Source organism: Octodon degus, unplaced genomic scaffold (assembly GCF_000260255.1).
Source record: "Octodon degus isolate 3935 unplaced genomic scaffold, OctDeg1.0 scaffold00204, whole genome shotgun sequence".
Lineage (NCBI taxonomy): Eukaryota > Metazoa > Chordata > Mammalia > Rodentia > Octodontidae > Octodon > Octodon degus.
This window is the reverse complement of record NW_004524780.1, coordinates 659,018-670,586: the sequence shown is the minus strand read 5'-3', so window position 1 is coordinate 670,586 and position 11,569 is coordinate 659,018. Positions and strand designations below refer to the sequence as shown.

Genomic DNA, 11,569 nt, shown 5'->3' with positions numbered 1-11,569 from the left:
TCCTTATTGCTTGAATTTGAGTTTTTTCTTTCCTCTTTTTGATGAGGTTAGCTAGGTGCATTTCAATTTTATTTAATCTTTCAAAGAACCACATTTTTATTTGTTAATTTTTTTTTTTGGTCCCAATTGCATTAATTTCTTCTCTAGTCTTTATAATTTCCTCCTGTCTTTGGGCTTTAGCTTTGGTTTGCTCTTCTTTTTTAGATGTTTGAGGTGCAGCACTAGGGTATTTATTTGTTCCTGTTCTGTTTTCCTAATGTGTGAGTTCACAGCTCTGAATTTCCCTCTAAGAACTGCTTTCATTGTATCCCATAAATTTTGATAAGTTGTGCTTGAGTTTTCATTGACTTGTAGATATTTTTTAATTTCTTGTTTAATTTCATCTGTAACTCATTGGTTGCTGAGTAGGGTGTTGTTCAATTATTTATGGGGTTTTTGTGGTTTCTTTTGTCATTTGTTTCCAGTTTATTTGCAGTGTGGTCAGATAATATGCATGGGATAATTTCTGTTTTCTTGCATATACTTAAGCATGACCTATGGACTAGTATGTGATCTATTTTAAAGAATGTTCCATGTGTAGGATTTTGCTTCCTAATCCACTGTGCCAGTCTATTTCTTTTAATTGGTGAATTGAGTCCATTTACATTGATTATTATAATTGATATGTATTGACTTGTGATTTACATGTTATTTACCTGCTATTGTATATCACTTTTTCTCCTGTGTTTAATTGTTTGCACTGTTTGGTGGGTTCTTTCCATTTTCATTTGTGGAGTTCTGGTCATTTTGGTCCCCCACGAGACTATGTTGTTGTAGTCTGTGTAGGGTTGGCTTTGTCATCATGAAATTCTTTAGCTGTTCTTTGTCATGGACGTATTTCACTTCTCCATTAAACTTGAAAGAGGTTTTTGCAGGGTATAGCAATCTGGGCTGGAATTTGTTTTCACAGAGGACTTGAAGTACTTTGCTCCATGCTCTTCTTGATTTGATGGTTTGTGAAGAGAAGTCTGCCATTATTCTGGTGTGATCTTTTTCTTTTCTCTAGCAGCTTTTAGTATATTGTTCTTATGCTGGATTTCTGGGATCTTGATTATTGTATGTCTGGGTGCATTCTTAATTGGGTTGATGTTATTTGGAGTTCTATATGCTTTCGTGACTTGAATGTCAGATTGTTTCCCCATCTTTGGGAAGTTTTTGTTTTTAAAAAATAGTTTTATTCAGAAAGAAGTAGCAATGTGAGTTTCAAAACAGGTTAGTAGGACAGTTACAATAATTAATACATTCCATATGATTTTCTTTGTAGTAGTTATTCTTAGTACAAATGCAGACATGATATTCTATCTAAATACTATTAGTTCAAAACTTTCTTCTCATTGAGCTAAAAGAAAATAGCTGTATATTTATGCTAACTATTTTGCATATATATATATATATATATATATATATATTCTATTCTTTCTTACTTCTGGCCATTTTTTATATCATTTGCATTGACTCCTTCTTTCTCATTGATACCTATTAGTCTTATGTTGCACATCTTTGTGTCGTCTTGCAGATGTTGAATTATTTTTTCCTGCATCCTAGTTGTTCTTAAGAGATCTTTTCTTACCTTTTCACTAGCTGCAATGGTGTCTTCAAGATCTGAAACTCTATCTTCACCTTCATTCAAACAGCTTTGCCAGCTTGTAATTGAGGCTTTTAATTTCCTGTATATCTCTTTGAATCTGTTTCATGCATTCCATTTCTTTCTTAAATTGTTCATTCAAGGATTCCATCATTTTTCTATTCTCCTCTATTTTTTTTATTAGTGTCTACTTTAGAAGCACTTAGTAATTCTTTCATTATAGTTATCATTTTTTTTTCTGATCTGATATCCTCTATAGCTTTCTGCAGTTGTCTTTACTTCAGACACTATTATTTCTGAGATTTCAGGAGTGTGGCTTTCAATTCCTTCAATGCTAGTGTCTCCTGCATTTGGTCTGGGTGGCCTTGTGGCCTGAGACTGCATTTTGCTCCTTCTCTTTGTCATTTTGTAGAGCACTATCCTTTGATCTTTGGTGTGGAGCTTTGGCATGGTAGTTACCATAGCTCCTAGTGGTATTATTACTGAAGGGAGATTATGTGGTTAAGCCAGTTGTAGTTTTGTATTTACAGTATTACAATTAGTATCTCTAATAATGGGTGGTAATATTTAGCACTTGACAAACTTTTGTAATTGATAGGTTTGTATTTTAGGCCCTAAGGGCCAGTATCATGACTATATAGCTAAGCAGATATAAAATTGGAAATTTGTATTTAAATTAGTTTCCCTGAGAAACCTACCCTTGATGTACCCAGAGACTTCCAGGCAGACTTTCACCCTGGTTACCTGTTACCTCCTTTCTTGGTTGAGAGAGAGAGAAAGAGAGAGAGAGAGAGAGAGAGAGAGAGAGAGAGAGAGAGAGAGAGAGATATCCAGATCCAGATCTACCAAGTTTGACCGCGTTCAGCTGGGCCTGGCTTTGGTCTGTGCTTGGCTTCTTGTTGCCGCCTGGGGAAGTAGTAACTCTGCTATGCTTCACTGGTGAGCTGTTCTGTTCCTGGATTAGCTGGCTGGATCTTGCTCCTGGCCACTCTTTCAGGAGTTCCACTGCTGGATTCCACACCAGGCCTGACCACTGGCTGGAGGCGGAAAATTCCTGCAGGGCGCAGGTCCTGACCACTGGCTGGGGTTGGTCCTGCCTCATTATTGTAGTCTTTGATCCATTTCAATTTAGTTTATTATTTATTTATTTTTGTGGCCAGCTCAGCCCGCCCTGGGAGTGTGGCTGGTGCTGCATGTGGCACCGGGGATTGAACCATGGTCCCCGTGCTTCGCCTAAGCTTGCCTAAGCAGGTGCTTTAGTCCACTGAGCTATCTTGCTGACCTCAAAGTAGTTTAGTGTACAGTAAGAGACAAGGGTCCAGTTTTGGTTTTAGGCGGGTGGAAAGCCAGTTCTTCCAGCACCATTTATTAAAAAGGCTACCGTGCTTCCAGTGAAAGTGTTTGGTAGTCTTCTTTCCTTAGTGTCTTTAGCTGTGCTGTCCTGGCTGCCCCAATATTCTGAATGGATTCAAAACATATCCCTTTCATGGTCCCTTTGATTTTGGGGCTGCGCCAGAGGTCACATGGTGCCAGACCTGGTAGGTAAGGTGGATGAGGACCCAGTGTCATTTTTATTTGATAGAAGTTGCTGTAAACATTTTAAGAGTGTGTGGTACACAGGCTCCATGGCATACCTTCTGATGTCAACCAAACGCATGCTCGGCCAAGCAGAGGTGTAGCCTGAGTCTTCCTTCCATAGGCAGTGGCCTCAGAAGGAAGTCCCTGCAGTGTCCTTGCTGAGGGACCCTCATGTCCCCTGCTATGGCTCCTGGCTGTGTCTTGACTTCTCCAAGGCTGCTCTAAGTCCCCGTGTCCTGCATCAGGTCCTGAGGGCTTTCAGCTGTCCTGCAGGGGACAGAGAGGCTGCCCAAGGAGAGTCTAGCCTGGGTTCGCTTTTCATCAGGGTGTGGCCAGCACCAGGTTAGCATCTGAGGACACCTGGCCAGGGCCCCAGAGTGTCTGGGAGCTCTGTATGAAGAACGTGATTCCTACGTGGCAGATGCAGCCCGCTGCTGGCGTGTGGCTGCACCGAGGGCCTGGGATCCCCGTCCCCAGCTCTGCTGCCTTCACAGCACTTTGCTCCTATTTCCACAGAACAAAACTGCCCTCGCCCTGTTGTACGATGAGGCCTCTGAGAATGCCTATGACGTCCGGCTGAGGCTGACAAAGGAGGCACTGACCATTCAGCAGCAGGACGTGGTCTGCGTGGGTGGAGCCCATCCGGGTGCCAATGTAAGTGCTTTGGTGAATGGGGTCATGTTCCAAGGTCCTGAGGCTTCTACACATTCTTCATGAATGTTTGCTGGAGGTCTGGCTTGGTGTTGCATGCCTATAATCCCAACCTGCTGGGAGGCTGAGGCAGGAAGATTGCAAGTTCAAGTCTAGCCTGGGAAACTATTTTTTTTTTTTTTTTTTTTTTGGTACTTTAGGGCAGGGTCTATAAGGTGTTCAGGGTCTCACTACTAGATCAGACTCATAGTGGTCCGCCTATTTACAGCCTCCCAAAAGCTGGGATTACAGGTGTGTGCCACCACACCCAAGCTCAATTGCCCTCTCAGCGTGTCCTGGGGACGGGGCCTGAATGGCAGGCCCAGGGATCAAAACCCTGGCCTCTGCGCCTGCTTGCAGGTACTTTAATCCGCACCTGCAAGATTATTTGGCCTAGGCTGGGAAACTTAGGGAAACCCTGTTTCAAAATTAAAACACTAGAAAAGAACTTAGGGCTGTATGTAGCTCAGTACAAGGTCCTGAATGCAGTCTTTAGCACTGATTGGAAAATGGAAAAAAAAAAAAAAAAAAAAAAAAAAAAGCCTGCTTTCTCGTGAGCAGCCATGCATGATGGTTACATGTAGCCCCGACTGTGGGCTTCGATCTTGTCATTACGTGCAGTATGCACTTTAAGTTGGCCCATAGACTCTCTGACTGTCGTAATCTCTTTGCTGATCCATGTCCTGTGAAGAGCATTACTTACAAAGAAAACAGGTCTCAGTAGAACACTGTGAAACGAGACTTTCATTACAAAGAGAAATTACGATGAAGTAGTAACTGGTTGGTTTTTTCCATCTGTGGATAAGCCCCGGAGACGCCGGGGCTGCTGCCTTCGGTGTGGGTGGCCTGGCTCCACTGTGCATCTGTGGATGTGCGTGTGGGTTGTTGTGCTGCAACATGCTCCTTCTTGACTCAAATTGCACTTCTCACTCACGGATGACATTTCCTGCAGGGTGAGATATGTATTTATTAGCTCCATAGAGCATTGATAAACAGTAGGGAAGATATTTTGGCAGTTTTCCTTTCAGAGTTTAACTCAAACGGGCCCGCCCCAAGTCTGTCATCCCATGGGAAATCCACAGCCGTCGGCCAGCTCCCTGGCATCCCTCCCAGCAGCTGCATGTGTCCACTGTGACTGGCGTCTCTCAGAGCTCCTTTCTGTAACCAAACCTGTTAGGTACAAAAGTGACACACAGGAAACAATGCAGTTGAAAGGAAATCCATTTCAAGGTGTTTGTGGAACCATTCCTTCCAGTTCTGAGCCCAACTCTGGTTCCATGGGGGGCTTTTTTCTGGAGACCTGGACTCACTGTATTCCTGAATCCTGTTGTCCTTGGCCTTGGTGAGAAGAGTGGAGCACCCTGGAGCCCCAAGGTTGAGGTGCACACAGTGCACTCTCTCTTAGGAAGGTCCCTTGGTGACTCCCTAGAGACACGGTCCTGTGCTGTGATCCAGTCTGTTCTACCCTCCACACCCAGCCTTGTGCAGTCTGGGTTCCTCTGAAGCTCTAGAAGGCCGGGGGGGGGGTCCCCTCTTCTCGTGCCATGTCCAGTCACTTCCCATCTTGCCACATGATTCTTGGGGGTCCAGTTGCACCTCACCAGCCTTCCAACTTCCTGTCCCATGCTGTGAGATCCGATCCCCAACTATAGGTGTGACTTCTTATCCCTCCCCTTGTCCTAAATCCCAAAGAAAGGTGACATGGCAGAAAGATATCAAGGGTGCTTTTGTAGCTGTCTATAAACTACTCTGCTTCCTAGAGAGTTATTTTTTGAACTGTAAAAAACCTCAGATAATAGCACAGGAACAAGAGATGGAATTGGAAGGGAACTAAAGGAAAAATGATTTTATAAAAGAGAATGATACTTACACATCGTATTGTCTCCCTAGTGTGAGAACCTGAAAGAGTAAGTAAAATCCAAAAGGTACAATAGATGCTGTGAAAGGGAGAGAAACTATTCAAAGGGAAGGAAAGATGAGATGAGGGAAAGGAGAAAAGAAGGAAGGAGGGAAGGAAGGAAGGAAAGAAGAAAGGGGAAAATATGTGCATATACACAGGCTAGCTTGGATAATTGTACTGCTGATTGCTACTGGTCTATTGAAAGAACCGTTTATTGTTTAATTTTTTTTTTTTTTTTTTGATTTTTTGACCAATTTTGCATATTCGTGTGGTAAACTGAACAACTAATTTGAAGACAGTAAGATACAGTCCAACAACCACTGTTGAGTTCCTATCATTTTGTTTAGTGAAATTGTGTATTGTTTCTAACGTTTTTTCTTTCATATTTTTACTATTTTTTATTTTCTTAAAAATGATTAATCCAAAAAAGAGAATAAATTAAAAAATAAAAATAGAGCATTTTCAAGTGTGAAGAGCATCAGGAGTTAGAGGGAGCAGGGAGAGGTGGGAGGTGCAGGGGAGGGAAAAGAGAGGCTGTGCTACGCGCATGTGCAGCTCCTTGTGGTGAGCAGAATCATTATGTGCTGCAAGTGTACTGAAACTATTTCAGTGACTAGTTATTGCAGTGGGACACCTCCCAGGTAGGACAGGACACCTTCTAGGTGTTAGCCACGGTCAGACCTGGAAAGACCATAGTGCATAGGGCTTTGGCCAGAAGATAAGGTCCAGCTTCTCAGGAAGCGGGGATATAGTAGGAATGTTTTATATATATATATATTTTTTAATTTAAGGAGTTCTTACGAACATTGAGGTACTGATCTTTAAATTTTTCTCCTGCAGATTTGACTCGCTATCCAGGCTGAGCAAATATGCGCTCCAGTCTGACGGAGAGCCACTTCTTTATTTCAAATGATAAATCCAAAATCTTCATATGTAAGGGGTTATGCTTGATTGAATTATTTTAGGAAGTAGAAAATGTTGCAGTGAATTCTTTTTTTTTTTTTTTGTGGTACTGGGGATTGAACTCAGGACCCTGTGCTTGCCAGGCAAGCACTTATTCTATTGAGCTATCTCCCCAGCAAGTGCCTTCTTTCTTGTAGAAACTGCAGAGAGTGTTTCTAATGGAAATGGATCCCTTATTCTAGGGGGGCAAAGCTACTCAGACTCCGTCACCCAACACTTGCTCCTAGCTTTGAAGCCTACTAAAATACTACCAGTTCTCAAATAAAGCCTGGAGAATGCTTCTGAAGTATTTTGTGTGTGATAAACAAAATATGTCAGAAAATTCCTTCTCTAAATGTTTAAATTCTAAAGTTTCTCTTTCTAGTATTCACATATGTCATGAAAGAAACAAACAGGAAGGCCCCTTTCTCTGTCCTTTATCGGCTTGCCGGTCTGTCCCTTCGTCTCACCACTAGGGGGCCTGGCTCAGAAGAGCTGAAGTAATCAGTTTTGAAACTGTCTCTGCTATTTGTTTCTCTGCTATGAGAAGAAGAGCTGGGACTGGGGAGGAGAAGCACAGACACTCCTAGCTGTCCTTGTGACAGGAATGGACCTGGCTGGGGACAGCGGCCTGGCGACCTCATGTCACAATGGTAGGCTTCACTTGAGCTGACTGAAACCTGTCCTGAAAAGTTCAGGATCTGAATCTGGAAGCTGTAACAAATTTCAGTTTCACGATGAGTTCAGAGGTGAGGAGTGAGATGCGAAGAACCCCAGTCACTGAAGGGCAGTGTGGTAGAGGAGTGGGATGAGAAGTGTAGCCGCCGAGCTCCGAAGTTGTACACAGGTAAGAACCACTCATGTTGCAGAAAGCAGCAGCCCCATCTCGAAGTATTGACATCCAGCAGCTCATGTGGAGCTAGCTGGGCCCAACCACAGTCATGAGGCTACCACGACACAGCGTAGAGGAGGCGTCAGAACACAGCTTTGGATTAAGTGCTGAGATGCAGAACGTTTTCTTTTTTTTTTTTTTTAATAACTTTATTGAGAAACAAATAGAGACAGTTTCAAAACAGTTTACTAGCACAGTTTCAATAATTAATACATTGCATATTATTGTCTTAGTGCTTATTCATTGTAGAGGATGCATGTTTTCATAAAGGCTTTGTCTCATTTGTTTGCAAACACAAAGAGCTGGGTCGAATTTAGAAAAAACTCACTGGACAATGAGCTTGGGTTCCGACCTCTGTTCTCCAGTTTGTCCTGCATGGTGTTGGGCGGGCCCTGTTCTCTCCTCTGATGGGCTGCTGAGGCCCTGGATGTGTACAGTAACCAAGGCCATGTATGCAGGGAAGCACCGAGATAGCATGTCTGGGGCCCTGGTCAAAGCTGGGCTCTGCCAGTCCTGCATCCAGCTCTGGAGCTCACAGCCTCTGGCTCTGAAGGCGGCACCAGTTGTGACTGGGTCTTCTGGGTTGAACCAGAGATACCTTTTATCTCATTCATCTCTGCCTCAGGAACTCTTCCCAGCACAGTGGAAATCATGAAATAAAAGGATGGGCTCCAGTTTGGCTGGAGGGAGGTGGACATACGCCGGCCATAGCGTGAATGATTTCAGGTGGAAGTCACAGAAGTTTGGGTGCCTGCCTAAGGTGTCACCATGCACCATCTTCTGCATTTAACTTTTTTTTTTTTTTTTTTTTGCGAAACCAGGGATCAAACTCAGGCCCTTGCGCTTGCCAGGGAAGCACTCATTCTACTGAGCCCTTGTATTTAACTCTTGTATTTATTTCTGTTTTACGTTTCCCCAATAAGAGAAACCATAAAACAGAGCTGAGTGCAACTTGTGGCTTCAAACTTTACAATTTTGGAAAGTGAAGCTTGGTCATTTCCCTCGAGGAGCTCCATCCTTGCTGGCCATGAGAGGAGGGAGAGACGCCCGCTCTGTGGGACTTTGTGTGGATTTCCAGTAATGCACAAGACAGAGATGCATTTCTTCCACCTTAGTTTCTCTATGTTCCACACCCTGGTCTGAAGATCAGGAATAGGGCTGTACTGCTTGATACATTGTGTCAACTTGAGAAGTTTACAAGTTTAATTAAGTGACTCAGTAGAGAGCCAGGATTCTTGGTTGTAAACGCCTCATCCTGAACCAGAGGAGGGCATGGACATTGTGTGAGTTCTACACCCCTGGCCCCTAGGTAGATTGTCTCTAATGTAAGGAGGGGAAAGAGGCTGGCTAGAAGCCGCAGCTGCTGCCCTCCCCTTTGCTCTTTGCTGTTCTCTGCTGCCATGAATGGCTGCTCTCTGCCATGTGTCACACTGCCTGGGAGCCAGCTGAGTATAGACTGAACTTAATTTTGGGCATCAGGTACTTTGTCCCAGCAATGAGTAAAAAGTAACTGAGAGAAGGGCCAAGGCTGTTGGCAAGATGCATTAAGAACTGCTTAAAAGAAGAGGTTTCCATGTCCAGTTTGTGTTCGCTTTCTGACCATGCATTGTAACCTAAACTTCTTTTACTTTCTAAAATTTTTTAAAGCACAGAACTGTTACACTGCGCAGACAGCCTGTGGGGGGCCTGGGCCTCAGCATAAAGGTAGGGAACGTTTTTCCCTTTTCTGCACCTCCTTTTCCACAGTGGGCAGCGCAAGTCAGGTTCATTGTTTTTTTTTTCTGCCGTTTTTGTCTTCCAGGGAGGCGCTGAGCACTGCGTTCCTGTTGTCATTTCAAAAATATTCAAAGACCGAGCAGGTAAAAGTTGCCACAGAGACCCGTATGTGCTTTACAACTGCTTGCAAGAGGCTAGATTCTCTGAATTGTTCTAATTAACAAATGTGCATTTCACTGAATCCCCTGAAACCATGAGCCAAATTACACCCCTGCTTCTGTAGATTGTGGGTGTTGAGTGTTGGGTCCCAAGGATGGGAAAGGACTGACCTGGAAATGTGTCTCCCTGGAGCCAGCCCCCACCCTACCCCAGCAGCAGTTATAGGTGATGGAGCATCACTGTGTCCTAGAAATGTAGGGAGTGAATGTCCAGGTGGGCCATGCATCCTGAAGCAGCTTGAATGTGCTTGTGGGGAAAGGAGAGGTTTCCGGAGGGAAGGCTGCACGATGGAATTTACCTGTGTAAAGATCCATTTCCACAAAAAAAAACCCTGTATGAGTGAGTGCAACAGTACATTTTCCTCCTTTTGGAGCAAAATCACAAAACCCATTTGCAACGGACAGAATTACATGTAATCAGACACCAAGGACCAGGAAGCCCTAGTAGGGCTGCAGGCTCCAGGGCAGGAGGGCAGGAGGGGGTCCTCCTAGGGAGACCCATGCTGCCACAGGCCAGGAAAGAGGCAGAAGGGCATGCCTGAGCCTGTCTGCTCTTATGACTACCACATTATTCATTTGAGAAGAAAATAGGATGTCAGTGAGTACCATAAATAGCAGAAAATTACAAGAGGTTTGTAGGTTTCTGAATCAAATGATCACCTTTTTGAGGCTTTTAAAGCCTTTCAAGAATATTATGGTTACACCAGCCTAAGCTTTTCCTGTTGTGCATCAAGGGTTCCAGTTGTGTAACCGAGAGCTTGGCGGAAGCTCTGGGCTCTTGCGCACTTGGAGTGAAATCCTACCAACAAACAGAAGAATCAATTGGTCCTGTGTGGTTATGTCTGTGACTCCATAAGGCGTTCGCTTGCCTGTTAATGATTAAGGAGAGTGTGGTCCCGAGTGTGTCGGTTCTGCGAGTCCTCTGCGCTAACATTTCCAGTTCTTTTTCATTACATATTGGTTTTCTTTTTATTTGTGGATATGAATATAAGTCTAAAAACAAACAAACAAACAGAGAACAAGGGAGGGAGATCAACCAACAGGAGGAACCAGTGAAGGATTTTCTGTTCAGTTCAGGCCACAGGTGTGGAAAGCACAGGAGGACACAGGCTGGGAGAGAGGGGCCCAGGTGCGTCCAGGGCACCCTGAATGCCTGGGAGGGTGAGGCCAAGGGGGTGAGCAGGCCAGAGTGGTCAGCATGTAGAGCGGGTACAGGTGACACAAAGCGCTTGAGATTGAGGGCTTCTGCTCTCACCACTCAAGACCTGGCCAGTGACACAGTCAGTCAGGTTAATGCGAGAATGGTGGCTGCTGCCCGGCCGGCCCAGCCTCCAAGCGTGCTGCAAGTCTGCCTGGCCTTGCTGGTTGCCACTATCAGTGCAGCTTCCCACTGGCTCTGCACCCCCAGGACCTGTCCTCCACTGTCTTTGCTCCTTGTCCCTGCAGGACCCATCTCATTCCTCGTATCTGTCTCTAGGAGCAAATACTCACTTATCATCTCCTTTCTGCCCCTCTCCCTAGAACCCCACGCAGGTTCCCCTCTCCTTTGACTTGGGGTCCCAACTCTTACTTTCCTGAGACTGGAGACTCAGGGGAGCAAGCACATACTTTGCCTTACCCCACTTCTCTCTGGTCCTCACTGCCACCTGCATGTGTATATCACTTGTGTAGCCTGTGTTGTGCGGGGCTGTCCCCATTGCTGTGACAGGGTAGAGGTGGCACTGTATTTGCATTCCTGGGGAAATTGTGAGGTGGAATCTGAGATCCCACAGCAGCTCCAAGGGCCTTACCTCCTCATGGCCAGGTCCTCATGGGGCTCCCAGGCCCCACGTGGCCTCAGCGTCCCACACTGTCCACACTGGGCCCTGTAAAGGCTCCGCTTTTCCCAGGTTCAGAGCTCAGGGCAAAGCAGGAATTGTGTTGGCACCAGGGCACAAGACTCAGTGCAGGACAGGCTTTAGCCACACAGTTGCTCCTTAGTCCATGCAGCCAGTGAGAGGGGTGCAGTG

General features: G+C 44.9%; 1 protein-coding gene across 1 annotated transcript in view; it reads left to right on the top strand.

The window, feature by feature from the left end:
- Sntg2 (syntrophin gamma 2) overlaps window positions 1-11,569 on the top strand; it is a 115,283-nt gene that overhangs the window by 48,982 nt on the left and 54,732 nt on the right. Inside the window, exons 2-4 of the mRNA XM_023704813.1 lie at window positions 3,719-3,856; window positions 9,274-9,330; window positions 9,428-9,485. Coding sequence (XP_023560581.1) covers window positions 3,719-3,856; window positions 9,274-9,330; window positions 9,428-9,485 — 253 coding nt within the window. The remainder of the gene's footprint in view (window positions 1-3,718; window positions 3,857-9,273; window positions 9,331-9,427; window positions 9,486-11,569) is intronic.